The sequence below is a fragment of the Meleagris gallopavo genome, chromosome 9, assembly GCF_905368555.1.
Source record: "Meleagris gallopavo chromosome 9, MGAL_WU_HG_1.1, whole genome shotgun sequence".
NCBI classification, from domain to species: Eukaryota; Metazoa; Chordata; class Aves; order Galliformes; family Phasianidae; genus Meleagris; species Meleagris gallopavo.
In genome coordinates this window covers 10,654,411-10,671,011 of record NC_139412.1, presented here as the reverse complement: position 1 = coordinate 10,671,011, position 16,601 = coordinate 10,654,411, and the positions used below count along the sequence as shown (strand labels likewise).

Below are 16,601 nucleotides of genomic sequence, written 5' to 3'. Positions count from 1 at the left end.
ACACCCCACCTCCCCGGGCAGCCTGGGCCACTGCCTCATCGCTCTCTCAGAGTGGCAATTTTTCCTGATGCTCAACAGGAACCTCCCTCAGTGTACCTTAAGGCCATTCCCTCTCACTCTACTCTACTGTTAGCCGGGAAAAGAGGCCAACACCCGCCTCAATACAACTTCCTTTCAGGTCATGGCAGAGAGCGATACAGTCTCACCTGAACCTGCTCTTCTCCAGACTGAACAATCCCGGTTCCCTCAAGGGGAATGTCATTTGTCTGTTTTGCTCCAGCTCGGGAGAGCCAAAGGCCCCAGTCACCAGTGCTGCATTCTGTAAGACTCAGCGACAGGGCAGCGTGTGACTAACCCAAGAGCTGCACCTATAGCAAAGGATACACAGCAGTGCCTTGCCGCGCCGTCTGATAACGGAACACTAGATCTGAGGGTAAGAAATCTGAGTATGCAGACATACTCATAGATTCACAGAAGCATAGAATGGCCTCGGTTGAAAAGGACCACAGTGATCACCTAGTTTCAACGCCTTTCTATGTGCAGGGTCGCCAACCCCCAGACCAGGCTGCCCAGAGCCACATCCAGCCTGGCCTTGAATGCCTCCTTGAATGCCTCTCCCTTGGGCAACCTGTTCCAGTGCGTCACCGCCCTATGCGTGAAAAACGTCCTCCTAATATCTCACCTAAACCTCCCCTGTCTCAGTATAAAACCATTCCCCCTGTCCTATCACTATCCACCCTCGCAAACAGCCGTTCCCTCTCTTGTTTATACACGCCCTTCAAATATTGGAAGGCCTCAATGAGGTCTCCTCAGAGCCTTCTCTTCTCCAAGCCAAACAAGCCCAGTTCCCTCAACCTCTCTTCACAGCAGAGGTGCTGCAGCCCCAAATTAAACCCCTATATGCCAAGAGGAAGATGGCAAGAGCTTGTGAAACCGGAAGCAGGAAGCAGCAAGCGCCCTGGGTATTTTCAGAGAAGGATTGCTCAGTCAGTGGCTCAGAGTAGAGAAATGAGAGATCTTTAACAGAATTTGAGAGCATCTCACGATGGCATTAGGTCACCAAGAAGCGGATTAAAGAAGAAATACTAGTCCTAAGAAGGTTCACAGGCGGAAACAAACTTCTGCAGAAATGGACCCGATGAAGGCATTGCTGGAAAAGTCTTCCTTGGGGAAATTATAGGTTTCTTTCTGCCTACTAGTTTAGGTAGCGTAAATATCTTGGATCATAGTTCCTTGCATATTTCCATAATTAACAAGGATGCTGCCACCCCCTTCCCCCAGCAAACAGTCACCCATCTGTGATGTCACCGTGATGCAGCACGGTCACCACGGTGACGTTTGTGACCATCCCAACCCACTCCCCACTCCTCACACCACGGGTGCCATTGCGCTCCATTCTGCTGCTGGCAGGACGACCCTGGTTGGCCGGGGAGACCGCTGCGGACAGAAATTTCTGTCAGGGTGAACAATAATGATTCAAATGGAGACATCTTCATCAGAAACTCCTGGAGTTTCTGCTCCAAATGCTGACTCGGCAGACTCGGCTTCTCCTGTCCCACAAAGACGGGGTAAAAGAACCGCTCGGGATGCTGCCTTAGGACCGACACGAGAAGAAAACACTTCTCAGGGTTCACAGGAGGAATCCTGTGCAAAAAGACAACGGCTTAATCTTTCCACCAAGGGCTCCTGCAAAGCCCATAAGTCGTCATGCTTCTTTCTAAGGAAGCTCCGTGAAATTGTGGAAAGCGACTGCTTTCAGTCCATCTGGTGGGGTGACGATGAAAACTCCATTGTGATTGAGGAAACCCTCTTCAGAACAGAAGTGCTGGGAAGGACAGGACCTCTGCACAACCTCAACATTGGTTGCATGAAAGCTTTCGTTCGCCAGCTCCATCTGCACGGATTCTTCATTGTGGACAGCGATTTGCCCACATCTGCCTCACGGGCAAAATTCCCAGCAGGCGGAGCCGCGTCTCTTCCCAGTGAGGTACGCACTCCCCCTGCCCATAGGACACCTCTCGGGACAGGTGGGATTGGTGGCCGGTCCCACCTGAGGGGGCTGCAAGTTGGTGGTATTTGGGTTTCCAAACCCGCTTTCCTGCTTTTGAAAATCCTAAAATTTCTGCTTACTAGTTAATGTAGCTTTGTCTTTTCCAAGCTGGAAAATGGTGGCATCTAACTCTTCTCCTCTGCATTTTGCAGTTACTCTGCTACTACAACCCCAACTTCAGGAGAGAGTACCCACTTCTGCTCAGATGGTTCAAGCGAAGCGCTGGCGTATAAAGGAGAGCATCAGCTGCATTCCCACCAGAGCTGGATTTTGAGGAGGGCCCCGTGAGCAGCCCTCCGAACAGACGGCGAGGCCCTGCAGCATCAGCGGGCAGTGAGCCCGCCGGTAGCAACCAGGATGCTGCTCCTGCTGCATCTGCTGCTCCTCCATCTCCCGAACCAAACGGTCCTTCTCCATCAACGCTGGGACCAGACAGCGGAGCTGGAGGCAACAGATTTGGACATCAGCACAATTTATGCTATAGGAGATAGAGATCCTAGGTACCAACTGAACCTAGTAGAAAAGTTCCAGAAATAAACGTTCTGATTATTTTCCAGTTTTCCTATCCTGTCTCCTCATTTGACGGTGGCTCTTCCTGTGCCCAAGGGTGGGGGGTACTTCAGGGAGATGTCATTTCTCTCACCTGGTCCAAGCAATGATGGGAGCACATGGCGGGAGCGGGGAGGTAAAGACTGTGAGCTGGAGCTGCCTCAAGTACCCGATCCCGTTCCTTCTCTCTGCCTGTCCTCTCTGGCTGGATGCCACCGTGGCAGTGAACCATTCAGCTTGTGGGGATCCCTGGTGGTCATGGAGGTGAATTTGGCTGTCCTGCAAGCAGCATGCGTCTGGCAGCAGCACTGCCCTTCTGCTCACCAACCTGAGCCATGCTGAGCTTCCTGCCAGGGAGCGGCTTCCAGCTGTGGGCAGCTTGCTGGTGCAAACGCTGATTGAATCCTGCTCCAACATAAGATGTGAGCTCAGATTCCACGCAGGTGGGCGCTTTGGGAATATTCTTACTGGCAGAAATCAGGGACAGCTCTCTGAGCTGCTTGTGTCAGACCTCCCAATGTTCAGAGGAGAAATCAGTAAAAAATACCCATAGGAGCCGCAAAGATATTAATTTGTCAAGCAGATGAGCAGCTGCAAGTCTGTTAAGGCTGGGAGCAACCTTCACCTCACCAACAGACTGCAAACCTTCCCTAAATCAAGACTTGGTTGGTGTTGGGACTGAGACTTCTAGCCTGAGGCTGCCTGACGATGTTCCTTGCTCATTTCTGATGACAGCAGGAATTTCGTGCAAGATACCAGAAACAAATTTTTGGTTGTGTTCCCATCATCAACTATTCTATAACTAATAACACCAAGAAGGCACTGGCCAGGTGAAGGATTGTTCTTTTGTTCTGCAGCCACCTCCTTACAGAGGCTGATCAAGGTACTTACAGCTCCCAAATTTCAGCGGGCATGCGTGCACATCCATTGGGAAGTCCTCCAGGTGCATGGGGCACTCTGCATGAATGGTTAGCCTACAAGACAGAACACAAGGCATGATTAGAAATACCAGGCTGCAGAGGATCCCACCTGGCCCTTCTGCCATGACATCTTTACGCTGCATCCATCAAAGGCAACAAAGGCCTCAATTTGGTCACTAACCTAAGGGACTCTGGGCAGAAGGCCATCAGCTGCAGAGAGCAGCAGGCACACCAAGCTGGCCACATTTCATGTTTTGAACTCAGCCCTACTGACTGAGTTTATCTACTCAGTGCAATCAGAAAATCTGCCAAAGCCCAGGACTTTTGTTTGCTTATAAACTGTGCACAAGGAGCTCGTTAATACCTGGTGCCAGGGGATATCTCATGGACCATGCTGGGAAACAGAGGGAAAATGCTTCCAGGGACAACTAACATGGCTTTTTCTTCCCAGTGACCTGGAAGGAGCTGAGGGCTCAGATTATTCAGTGAAGCCACAGTGTGCTTCAGGTATACTGAACAAAATCAGAGCCACGTGCACATGGGGCACCAGAGCTCTTGTCCCCAGCCCGTGGTGGTGGCACTGTAGAAGATGCACACAGCAGATGCAGAATCTTGCATCCTGGGGCTGTTGTGAGACTGCAGGACAACTCGTGCTCTTTAAGCATCCATCATATCCCAGCGGGATGCCCTGTCAGGAAGCAGCCTCACAAGGGTGGTGCAGCCATCATCACAGCACGCTGCAGAACACGGGACCAGGCATGAAAGGATCCATTATAAAGGGCTCTAAAAAAGGAAGCTCTAACCTCTTCCTTCTTGAAGTATTAAAAAGCCTGCAGACTAGGAGGGAGAGCCAGAACAGACTTCCCAGGAGACTTCTAATACCATCTTCTTTGGTGGTACAGTTTGGTCTAAAAAAGACCCACTTCTGATGGCTCAGAAAAAACAACCTCTTACAGAAGCAAGAGAGGGATTCAAAGGACAAGTGCAGAGCCTGAAGGGTAAAGGTTGCCTGTGGAAAACTCAGGTCAAGAGGCAGAATGGAAATATTCCAGCAAGACATATTCCTTTAGCTGCAAAATGGTCTTCAAACAAAAAAAAAATACTGGGGTTACTGTCCACAGAAAACGTTGAGGCTAGAACCCTAGAAAAAATAAGGGGCGCAGATTTTGTCTGCAAGAAATAAAGACAAAGAAAGAAGAAAAAAAAAAAAGAATTTTTTTTAAAAAGAGAGAAAAAGAAAGGGAAAGTAAAGAGCAGATGTTTTCATTGATGATTCTAGAAAAAAAAAAAAAAAAGGATTATTTTTTAAAGTTGGCATTGAAGAGTTTTGTTGGACAGAAGCAAACACTTCCTAAAACACTCTAGGCACCTTTGCGGGGAAACCAAGCAGAGGGAAAGTGGTTTTGGACCGGTGGGGCTCCAGGGCCACTCAGCAAGGACAGAAGCTGTGGTGATGATGACCACAGGTGGCAGATGACAGGCAGGAGTGAGCTCTGTGCCAGGGATGAAGCAGCAGTGAGCAGAGCTGCTTCACTTTGGCTGCTGTACCATGGAAACACACTGACAGCTGTGAAGTTTGCTCTGCTGGGTGAAGGAATGAACCTGATTTTGGATCCATATCCAGTCTCGCTGCTTTTAGAGGATATGCAGAAGCTGGCATCCCAGGCAGAGGCACTAAAGAGGTGGAAGAGCAGAGCTGGAAGATGCCACAATTTCGATGGAGTAGGGTGGCCAAAGTGCATGAATAGGAGCTCCTGAAGCACTTACAATGGCTATAAAATCCAGTAAATCCATCCTTAGGAGAGCTCTGCAAGGATAGGCACGTGGCCCCATTGCAGTCTACATCTTAGTCTTGTATGGCATGGCAAAGGAAACAGGTGAAGAAAGTGGTTTCCTGTGGCCTTCTGCATCTCTCCCCAGGGTAGGTCAATGATACTCCCTGTTACCAAAGCTTTTCCAAAGGACTTTTCTTCCTGCTCAGCACTTTACTTCTGATGTGTCCTGAATCCCCAAAAAGCAGAATGGCCTTTTTCATCCACTGTACTGGATGAGAATTTTGGCTGTGATCCATGGCTATGGATAAGGCTGAACACTAACAACTCAAGGGACCACAGATTATGGGTTCAGTGGCTGCGTGCCATTCAGAACAGCCAGAAAGAGTCAGAGGGGGCCAGGCAGCAGCAGATCTGGGCACAAGTTGGCCTTGGCCATACCCTGCTGCCCAATCCAGGCCACAGCCAACATAAGCAACTGTTGTCAAGGGAAGGAGACAACTTTATAACAGTACTGGATGACTTTAGTTGTGTGGGAAAACAGCGGTCACATTTTACATCTGAAGTGTGTTTTAATAGCTGAGTCAGTAGGAAAAAACAAAATACAATAAATCCATCAACAAGCTACTGGAAAAGCAACTAATCTTCCACCTTTACCGCCCACAATTGGAGGAGGGTTTTTAAGTCTCCTGAAATTAAATAAAAAGGAAAACACCGTATCATCCCAGGGAAATGAGTCTGGTTCAGCAATTTCAGCTAGCCTGAAGTCAGCACGTTCGCAGACAATGCTTGCTGAAGGGAAAAGGAGTGCAGCATTCCTGTTCTCAGATATCCTCCTTGGCCTGAAGCCTCTGCCTTTGCTCCACGTGCACCAGCTCCCCAAGAAGCTCTGTTCCACCACCCCGTGTGCACTGCTCACTCCTTTCCCACCCCTCTGTGCCCCTTGGCTATCCTTCACCCCCCTTCACCATGCCCTCTCCAGCAGACGCTCATCTTTCAGAGCACTAATTAGCAGCAGTATTTAGGTGAGTTGCAGCATCAATCACTGCTTAGCAGAGTGCCCACATTTCCCTCCCCCCCCAGCCTTCCCTGCCACCTCTTGTTGCTGGAAAAGCACTCCTCCTCAGCACCATATGCTCTGCCTAATGAAACGTCAAAATGTCAGACTAAGAGGAATGTATCTAACTTCCCAGACAATTACCACTGCCTCTGCAGCATTTGGGTAGAACAGTTTTTTGCAGAAAGCCTCATCTTTGCCCCTGACCCTGTACCAGCTTGCCACGAAGGTTTGCTTCACACTCAGGTTCAGGTTTGGACATCTGAGCCTTGAAATGCCATCACAAAGCCTAACCAGAAAGTGAAGAATAGCCGGACTGCCAGCAACAACATCCTCCAGCTGGTGTATCCTTTGGCTCTTATGTCCCAGCCACAAGCAATAACTTGTTGCGAACTGCCTTGAAATAGAACTGCAGACCCCTCCTGTTTTTCCTCTGCTTTGTTGCCACAGCAGCACCAAAAGTGGAACACCCAGTGAGAAGCCATGTTTTCCTCTTTAAAGTCACGGGAAGCCCTTTGAACTGCTCAACACAATGGCAAGTAGCGTGAGTCAAGCTAAACATCCCTCTCCCAGGGCTGGCGGTACAACAAACCTCTTCAGCGGTGTTCTCATGGTTACCGGCAGCTTAGCGAAGCTTTGATGTGTCATTAGAGCCCCTGTCATTACCTGCCTCGTGCTGCAGGATGAGCGAGAGCCATGGTCCAATTTCTGGGATGCAAAATGTAATAATCCTTCGGTGTACGCGTGGCACAAAAACATGACAGCACCCCGCACAGCAAAGCCAACTTAGTTTATGCTGAGGATATTGCTTGAGTTTTGTCCTGATTTCTCCTCCAGGAGAGTCATTAATAACCACAGTCAGGACCATTAGGTGGTGTTCATGGTTCGGGCTGTGCTCAAATCTAGGTTAGGTTTAATTGCCGGGGTTTGAGTTTGAAAGCCATGCTGCTACTGGAATCCTTGTGCTGGATATAAAAACACCAAATTCACTCTGCAGCCCCCAGAGATTTCAGCCCGTGATGGCAGGAATGCAGGGAGATGAGGTGATCTCTGAAGATTTTTCCCTCTTGGGACAGCCTGCAGAAAACCAAGCCTGGAAAATAGGTCGTTTTTGCTTTTGGATCCACTTTGGAAACAGTTTGGAAGGGAAAAGCTTCAAACTGGCTCTGCAAACCTCAGCCCATCTAATCAGCTGTGTGCATTCTCAGCAGTCTGCTTTGGCCTGCTTGGGTCTGTTTGTGCTGTTGTCTACAACTAAGGCCAAGGTGGGATGAAGCCAGAGAGCTGTCAAATAGTCCCAAATGCCCAGAGGAGCTGGTTCTGTGGTGTCTGAGCTGCTTTTCTGGCAAAGAATTATGGTTGCACCTCCATCACATGGAGTAAAGACAGTGAAGACAACACAAGGGCTTGGCTGGGAGGTGACCCTGCAAGACTCTGTGACTTCAAACAGCAGCCTGGGTGTCAGCAGTCCTAAGCATGTTGCAGTGAGGTACAGGGCTTGTTATCCAGGGCCATGGCCCAGTAGGACTGCATGTGCCCTGCGCACCTTTTTGCCTCGCTTTCCCTCCTGCTCTACCCCTAACTCAACCAAGGCTTCACTTCTCCTTTCCAGGTGCACGTTGTCTTTAGTAATACAGGTTCCTGAGGCACACAGCTGAATGCGTCAGCCCTACAGTTAAAGAAAACATCCTCTGAGTGCATAACTTGAGCGCATATTGTCTGGGAAACACTCTGACAATAAGCACAAAGCCTCCACATGCCACTCTGACAGCCCCTCTGAAGAGCAGAAGAGCTCTTTAAAGCCTGGATTCACACAGCTGAATCCCTTCGGCACAGCATCAAGCTTTCTCTGTTTTCATGTTTCAAGGCCAGGAAGAACCCGAACATTATCGATGTGCCCCACACAATTTAAGGCAGAGATTACATCCAGAGATTGCTGCAGCAGCCGTGTTTTTGTCCGTGCCTTATGTAAATCCAGGCACAATCCCTGGTTTGCTGCACTCAGCTCTGATACCAATGCTTTGAGGCCCTGGCTGGGCTTTGTAAGTTACTCAGATCGTGTAGGAGCTCCAGAAACAAGACAGCAGAGGCATGACTACATGATAAGGCTGTGTTTCCTACACCCTCAAAGGCAGCTGGAGCAACAGGGAAGAGGCTGAGGAATCAGTAACTCTGTCCATGGCTCAGCAGCCAGAAGGAAGGGAATAGAGAAACACAGTTTTCTGCTGTGGTCACAAATGTCATCTCATCACCCCGGTGCCAAGCCTGAGCCAGGGATCAGATGTCTGCACTGTGGCACTGCACTGATGTGTGAGGAGGCTGTGCTGTGAATAAGGGCAGTTTCTGGATGCCTGGCTACAGTGGGTGTGTGACTCCTTGAAGCTCAGATCAGTAACAAAGAGGCTCTCTCTGGGAGTTATAAATATTGTCACTCAGGTGTAATTTTGCTGGATGCATGTGTCAGATGTTCTGTTCCATCAAAGCAACTTCATCCATAAACGTAAGCCTTGACTAAGAGAAGTTGGCTTTCACAGCAGGATAAATAGCAAGAGACACGTCTCTAATTGCACATCAGCAGAGCTGATCCCTCAAGGATATTGGCTGGTACAAGGTAAAGAGAAGGATATGTCTCAGGAGTCAAACTGCATGGCAAAGCTCCAGTCTTGACCGAACCTGGAAGGGACTGCCTGGGACAGAGGCAGCATGCAGCCCTGACAGCCCAGCCCGTCTGTCCTGACAGCAGGAGGCCCACATGCACTATGTTTCTCAGTGATGGGCAATACAACGTGTGATAAGACCTGAGTGGGGTCTTCACCTTGCAAAGACGTGTATTTAAGAGGGATGGGAGCAGACACAAAGGCGGTTCCTTTGTGGAACTTCCTTCATCATCCCTCCTTCCATGGGAATGGGCTAAGCTGAAGGATGTGCTGAATTTACTTAAAAGTCCCTGTGACTCCGTTTCCTTCAAGCAGCTCATTCCCAAAAGCCTCGTGATGCTGGCATCTGCCCAGCCGTAAACGGAAGAGCAAACTCAATACTTTCTCTGTCACACAAAACTTGCTGAAGGTAATGGTTGTTTGCTGAATAAAGAACAAGTGAAGTGATATAAATACCCTAAAATTGGGTCTTTTTTCTGCCTTATGCCATTATCTCCTCTAATACTGTACAGTCAGACAATGATACAAACTGGGGGAGTGTTAGTCATCCACATGCAGGTCAGACAGCCAGGAACAGAACTGAGCCCTCAAGTCAAATTGGGCTTCTCTCTTCATTTACCCCATCTGCCTCAGTAACATGAGATCCCTGATGTTCAGAGACCCAAACCCCCAGGGCACTGGCAGGATTAGCTCATATCTGAGAGCTGCTGCACAAAAGCAGAGCATTGTTTATCAATGTAGGCTGTAAAACTTGCTGACATCGTAGATCAGCAGCCAGCAGAGCTATGAAGAGATGAAATCCTGTCTGGTCCTCAAAAAGCAGAGGTGAAAGTGCAGCATCTCAGCCAACCAAACCCACAGAGAAGCGTGTTACTAGTCTGGATTGGCTTGAAGATGGAGGCAGAGAAAATAATTTTTAAAGACAAAAATGTACACCTTTCCGTAAATACCTCAGTACCATTTTTGTGCATCTATGAGTAGCTTGCTGCTTCATTTATAGGTCTAGTGGATTAGCACATCATTCCCAGGTGGCAAACATTATTTACGTGGGTGAATAGCTATGAAGCATACAGGAACCTGTCAACAAGAATGAACACATACTTAACCCGACCTCCACCTGTCGCAGTTTGTGATAAGTGTACGTACCAGACCTGTTCTTGAGAGATGCAGAACATGGTTCCCAGCAACCACCCATTTGCAGAAGGCAGGCCCCATTGCTGGAGCTCACAGTGAAATGAGGCAGCTTGTAATGCAGTCTGTGGACTCATGCTGCACATGGCTGCCCTGTGGCTGGGACTTCTGCAGGAGACCATTTTTTAAAAGCTGGTGATTTTTTTCCTAGAGATGATCACTGACTAGATAGGTTGGGATTTTGGATTCCATGAAGTAGGAAGAAAACCCTGTTCTCACAAGCAAACCCCACAGGGCTCTGGGGTAATATGCTGAACAAATTCAAATCTGTTCTCAAGCTGCTGGAGAATATCTAATTCTCCCCTCCTAATGTTTCCTACCATTACCAAATTCCTGACTTCATATCCCATCAGAGATCAGGAACAAAAATAACCACAGTGGCAAAGAAATTCCTCAAGCTATAGAATTAAATATTTTCACCTCATCACAGAAAAGAAAAAAAAAAGTCAACTTGAATGATGAGAAAAAAGCTACTTGCACAAGTGTGCTGAAGTTGAGGACCAGTGATGCTACACAGCTAAGAAATAAGGATAGTAGGGGTAGCAGCTCTGCCATGCTAACAGCCAGTGGGAGTCTACACAGTTGTTACATACCTTTGGGGTCCCATAATAGCTTGCATGTGTACCTGAAAGACCCTGGCCCAGAGCCACGAACTCACCTCATTGTGTACAGGAGCGTGCCATTATCTACCAGGCGCAGCAGCTTGTTGGGTGTTGTCATGTTATGGGCAACAGATTTCTTCCCATTGTGGAAGAAGGTATCAGGAGTCCAGATCTTGCTTGCCAGCAGGTTGTTCAGAGGAAGGATCTTCATGGGACCGTCGAACTTCAGCCTCTCATCTCTCCAGGATTGCCGGAAAAAGACATCAATGGTGTATTCCTTTGTGGAGAAGGGAGAGAAAAGTGAGTCTTACCCCTTTCTGTAAACACTTCTAATACTTCACAGTCAGTGATACAAGCTGGGGGACCATTGGTCATCTACAAGCCTGTCAGGCAGCCACAAATCAGACCAGAGCATCAAAAACCCTACAGCTCAATGGTGACCCCAAGGCAAAATGAGATTAGTGTATGGCACACGCATGTGGGCTGCCATTCCTCTGAGCCACACCACCTCGTGCCCTTTCTGGGCTTGTGTCACTCGAGGGAACTGCCTGATTCCATCAGCATGAGCTGCTGCACTGCTCACCTCTGTGACACGCGCCTCGTCCTGCTAACAAAGAATCTCATTAGTTCCCAAGGTTTTCAGAGAGAACTTTGGAAAATCTGTCCCAGCTGTTCTTCCCCTGCCGCTGCAGTTTCATAGACTTTATTTATGGGCTCCTGGAGGCTGCAGAACCAACTAAACTTATCATTGTGAGTGATTTCTTTCCCGCAGTTCTTCTCAGCAGCATTTAAAAGCTGCTGCACATCACTTTCTTATAGGTCACAGAAATTCCTACAGGTTTTGCAGCAGATGGCAGCTAAGCAAAAGCATCTCAGTAAAGAAATTCAGCCTCGCTCCTTGGCTACAGAGCTGTTCTGTCCAAATATGAAGAGAGAAAGAAAGAACCCTATGGTCCCAGGCTCTTACCCATAGGGGATATTCTGCCCCTCCACAGAAGATGACCCTCCCTTAGTGGTCTTAAGTTCAGTAAAGTCATTAGTCCAAACGAATGAGTCTGTATCCGGTCCTAGGAGGTAGGTCTGGTAAAGTATTTATTGGGATAAAAGCTATCTTATTTAGAACCTTTCATTCCTATTAAAGCTAAGGAAACACTCCCAAAGAAAAGAGATACCATGTAGATATTCTTCCCCTCTTTTTTATCCTTCTTTCCACAAGAGCATCATTTCCAGGTCACTCCTTCCAAGGAACACACTAGCTTCTAGGGTATGTTCTTCTCTGCCTTATAGAAATAACTGAGCACATGACGACTGAGTCCTTCTCCTGATTCCATCCACCAAAGCATGAAATTACCTTTTTTTTTTTTTTTTCAAATTTCCCAGGGACTAAGGCCAAGCTGCAGGAGGTCACTACTGAAGATTTGGGCGTATGTCAGGTCCCATCAGCCTCTTCTTTCCCAACCAAATTGAAAATGAGACAAGAAGTCCCTCAGAGCATCTCCTGGAGAAGGCACACACATCCTCCTCCGCATTTTGTTACCAGCTGCTGTCCTCCGCGCTGCACAGCAGCTCTACCTGCCTCTCCTCCATCATCATAATTACAGTCTGTGTCTGCATCACGATGCACAGGAGCAGCTTTCCATCGCGATGAGTAATGGCTGTGGGAGGGACGGAGCCAGCTCATCGGGCAGATGTGAGCGGGGAGGGAGGGACTTCCCTGCTCCTGAGATGAAAGGAACCCCCGCGGAGGAACGGGCTCTCTCCACGCTTCCAGGGGAGATGGGGTTTTTCTCACACATCCCTGGGAGCACTTAACACCAGAACAGCACGCTCAAACACATTCGCCACGCATTTGTAAAATACACGGAACCAAAGCATGCGCGGGGGAAATAATTTATTATTCTTTAACTGTCTCCCTAATTTTAAATTCATTTTGTCAAATCACATCACAGAGAATACCTTCCTCTTTTCAATACCTCAAATTTCTTCTTCACAGTTCATTATACACGCTCCCTTAATCAAATATGCTCCACCTTGGAAGTAATTATCAGATACTCCCCACAGGCTAAGATTGCTGAATGTATTATGGGCTTCTGCTGCAGCAGGATAGTGAGAGAGATGGAGAGAACTCAGATGAGATTCATACTCCACATTAAGTTAACTTTTCACCCCAGAAGAAGTGGTCTTTTCAAAGCCACATGGGGCTGTGTGGTGGGGCTGGCACTGCAGAGAGACTTAGTTCTCCACCAGACTGTTGGTGAGGCAGCCAAAGAGATGCTCACAACCATATGAGCACAGAAGATTAAACTTTCCCCTTTCTGGAGGGGCTGCAAGAGGCTGGAGGACATTGCTTGGCCCAGCTGGAGAGGGCAGCGGCTCCCTCCAAGCCCAGCACTTCCCATCATCTGGGCCCAGTAGTCAGATCCCATCTGCAGAGGGTCCCAGCCATAAACGTATGATGTCCTCACGTGGCAGCCCTGAAATGCTGAGCAGCCACGGCCAGGCAGCTCCTGTGCAGTGGGGCGCACATGGAGCCCAGGCAGCAAGAAGCACTGTTGAGAAAGCTCACTATTAATTATGCTCCACAGTCCTGTTTTAATTAGAAGACAAACTGATGTGGGAATACAAGCCTAGATTCAGACCTCAGGCCTTTTCGTTAATAATTTTCCCTGAACATGTCAAAATATTGCAGTCAGTTCACTCTTTTTCTTTTTTCTGCTTTGCCTCCTTTCTGGTTCAAGACTGTTTCTTGGAGAAATCCATCCTCCTCTGGAGACTTCCACAAAGACCAGGCCTGAGTGTCCTCCCTTCTCCCAAGACCAAGCAACCCTCCCCTGTCAGGCAGCTTCCCAGTGGCACTTACCATGTCTGTGTCTGAGACGGGGCCAAAACTTGTCACGTAAATATCTGTCTTGACTTCAGTTACGCTGTCTGGAAAAAAAAAAGAAAAAAAAAAAACAAAGAAAGAAAGAGGAAAAAGCAATTAGATAATAGAGATCACTGTCCAAGAAGGAGGTTGGGTTTTGGTGTGGTGTGTTTTCATGGCAGATGCCACCCTGGCAAAGCCCTTGGTGAACCGGCACCACGGTCCCTACTGCACCCAGCACAACAGCTGCCTTTATCAGCTGCAATTGAGCAAATCCATCTCTAAGCAGCTCCACGGCTCTCTAGTTACACCAAGATGAGTTTGTCCCACGCAGCCTGATGCTGTGTGTTTACGAAACGCAGGCAGCTACTCAATACACAACGCAGTACAGATCCATTTTCAATATAGAGGTATGTGCTGAAACGCCTTTTAATCTGCAATCCCTTTGTGCCTCCCAGCCTGATAAACAGCCAAGGAATGTTCTACCAGTTTTAGGAAACCTGGGTTTTGTTACAGCTTCAGGCCTGTCTGTACATAAAAAGAATCAATATTCGGATTGCCTTTTTTCTCACGCCGTGCTTGCTGTTCTCCTGCAACTGCTCCTGCAAAGCTGCTGCCCCCGTGCATCACACAAACAGCTGCACCCCAGTGTGCTGCCCTCATGGATGCTGAGCTCCAGACACTGCCCATTGCCTCAGTTCCTCCTTGGAGCAGCAAAACTTGGGGCAGTGTTACTCATGTGCCTTCAGGTCGAGATGAACTGAAGTGCTGCCCCGAACAAGGCCAGCAGCAGGCATTATTCACGCCAAGCAGCACACACACTGCTCTCATTTTGACTCCCTTCATTGCAATCTCGGCGTGTTCGCTAAATCAAGTCTCTACTGCTGTCCCATTTTGCAAGGAAAACAAGGCACAGCAAGTGGGTGACGTTCTGGATTCACATCGCCATGCTCTCTGCCCACTGGGTTATACTGGAAAATGATGAATGTTCAGCACTATGCTAACATAATCCTTTCTGCTTTAGGGATAGATCATACAGTCGTGCTCCTTTCGTATAGCGCTGGCTGGGAGCTACTTTCCCAATGGAAGAATCAATTTAGAACCACAAGTAAGAGCTTTATTATATATACCTGTAGTGTCCCATTGTGGCTACTGCAGCAGCTTTGAAGGTAGCCTGGATGGCCCATTGCTTAGCTCAGCTATGGAAATCCTTCCATCCTCTGACAGTTATTTTCCTGTATTATGAAGCTTAGCTTTATGCTTCAAAGTTTTGTATCCAAAAATAAGATAATGCATTCTGTCAGGGTTTTCTCCTTAATGGCTCAACTATACGTATACATGTCTTTAGTTATTATGGCTGGCGAGCATCTGACGCAGCCTGTGGCTGGTATTATTGTGCTATATAAGTAACCCTTGATCTTGTCTGGATGTGATGAAAAGAAGGTTAAAGAGAAATATGTATGCAATACATATCTTTCTGAAACACCCAGAAGCAAATGAGACAGCATCCTGAGCAAAGTGAGCTCTGTAAGACTTAAATACTCAGGATATTCTCTCCACCTTCCTCCAAGCTAGTCCCCAAATGAGATATGTAGCAGAGAAGAAACCTCCAGTGAAGCGAGGCTCTTTAACGTATGCTGTGAGGGAAAACTCATTATACTTCAGAGAAAACACAATATTTCTCCCTCCCCTCTTTTCCTGGTGTTCAGCTTGCTCACCATAAATAATTTGCAGCTGTACATTTCAGAGCAGCTCCACGGCTGGCCATGCAATGCAGCAGCCAGGTGAGCCTGGTGGGAGCTCTGCATATTGCAGGGCAGCTCCATCATTGGCACATGCTGGGGCTCTGGGCTCAGACATTGGGTTATCGATCTGCCCCAGAAAATTGGGCTCCCTGCACCCCTCGTAGCAAAAACCAGACTGAACCTTCCCATTAATATGTGCACCAAGGCAGGACAGGAACTGGCCAGGATCCAGAGGGATTTCTGAAATTGAACCATTCCTGAGCAAGCAGGGATTTTAGCAGAGCAGGAGAATCCTGCGATGAGGAAAACACCAGCAGAGCAGTTCCAGCCCTTGAGATTTGCTTCCTGTATGATGCTGCAATCTAAGGGTGCGTGCACGGCTCACGGCCCTAGCACAGTGATACCTCCTCGCCCCTGCAAGAAGGATCTGCACACACCTGGGCAGCATCAGAGCAGAACTGCCTGCCCTGGTTTCAGAGGTACAGCAGGGACACCCCAATTCCTTCCCAGCCTGCAGCCCAGCTGCCTTGCCAACAGAGATCTGATAACTAAGCAGAGAGTTAGACATTATCCCCAGACCTGTTGCAGAACATGTAGGAGCACTGTGTTCCCATCTGCTGCCACCTGAGGACTGGGAATAGAAGACAACACCTGGAAACAGCGATGGGACTAGAAGAGTAAGGGATTTTTGGGCTCAGCATTGTAGAACATGGGCAGAGTTAAGTCAGCCAAGTGACATGTCCTGCTCCTGAGCCATTTGGAACCATAGAATCAATAAGGTTGGAAAAGACCAGTAAGATCATCTAGTCCACCTGACCCATCAGCACTGCTCCTTCTCTCCCAGGCACAAAGTCCCTCCCTGTGGGTAATGCTTTGCTTCCACTGATCGCATTCCACTGCTGGGCAGATCTGCAATGCAAATGTAAAACAAATGCTGCAACATCCCTTCCCACAGCGTTACCATGGCACTCCCTACACCTGCCTGCTCCTTAAAGCCGCTCCTTTCTTTCTTCAGGAATTTGCTACTTCCCCCGTGCAGGCAACAAACCCTCTATTAGCATTATGCGGAGGGCTGGATTCTGCCACCCCATGCCAGCAGGGTGGGCTGCCTCCCTTTCATATGCAGTGTAAAGCAATGCTTTGGGGTTCCCATTCCACAGCAACCACTCGCCCATCCCCTCCCAGCCCTGGTTTC

At 48.4% G+C, this 16,601-nt stretch overlaps 2 protein-coding genes across 3 annotated transcripts in view; one reads left to right on the top strand and one right to left on the bottom strand.

Annotated features, from left to right (window-relative positions):
• LOC100543162 (gamma-aminobutyric acid receptor subunit alpha-3) overlaps positions 1–16,601 on the bottom strand; it is a 58,524-nt gene that overhangs the window by 15,908 nt on the left and 26,015 nt on the right. For both annotated transcript variants that reach the window (XM_085230668.1, XM_085230669.1), the window contains 3 exons: positions 13,659–13,726; positions 10,855–11,075; positions 3,491–3,573 (listed from right to left, as the gene is read on the bottom strand). In XM_085230668.1, coding sequence (XP_085086794.1) covers positions 3,491–3,573; positions 10,855–11,075; positions 13,659–13,726 — 372 coding nt within the window. The remainder of the gene's footprint in view (positions 1–3,490; positions 3,574–10,854; positions 11,076–13,658; positions 13,727–16,601) is intronic.
• Positions 1,481–2,283, top strand: LOC109364265 (heat shock transcription factor, Y-linked-like). The gene is made up of 2 exons (XM_019610917.2): positions 1,481–1,987; positions 2,203–2,283. The coding sequence occupies exons 1-2, from the start codon at positions 1,481–1,483 to the stop codon at positions 2,281–2,283; spliced, it is 588 nt and encodes a 195-aa protein (XP_019466462.2).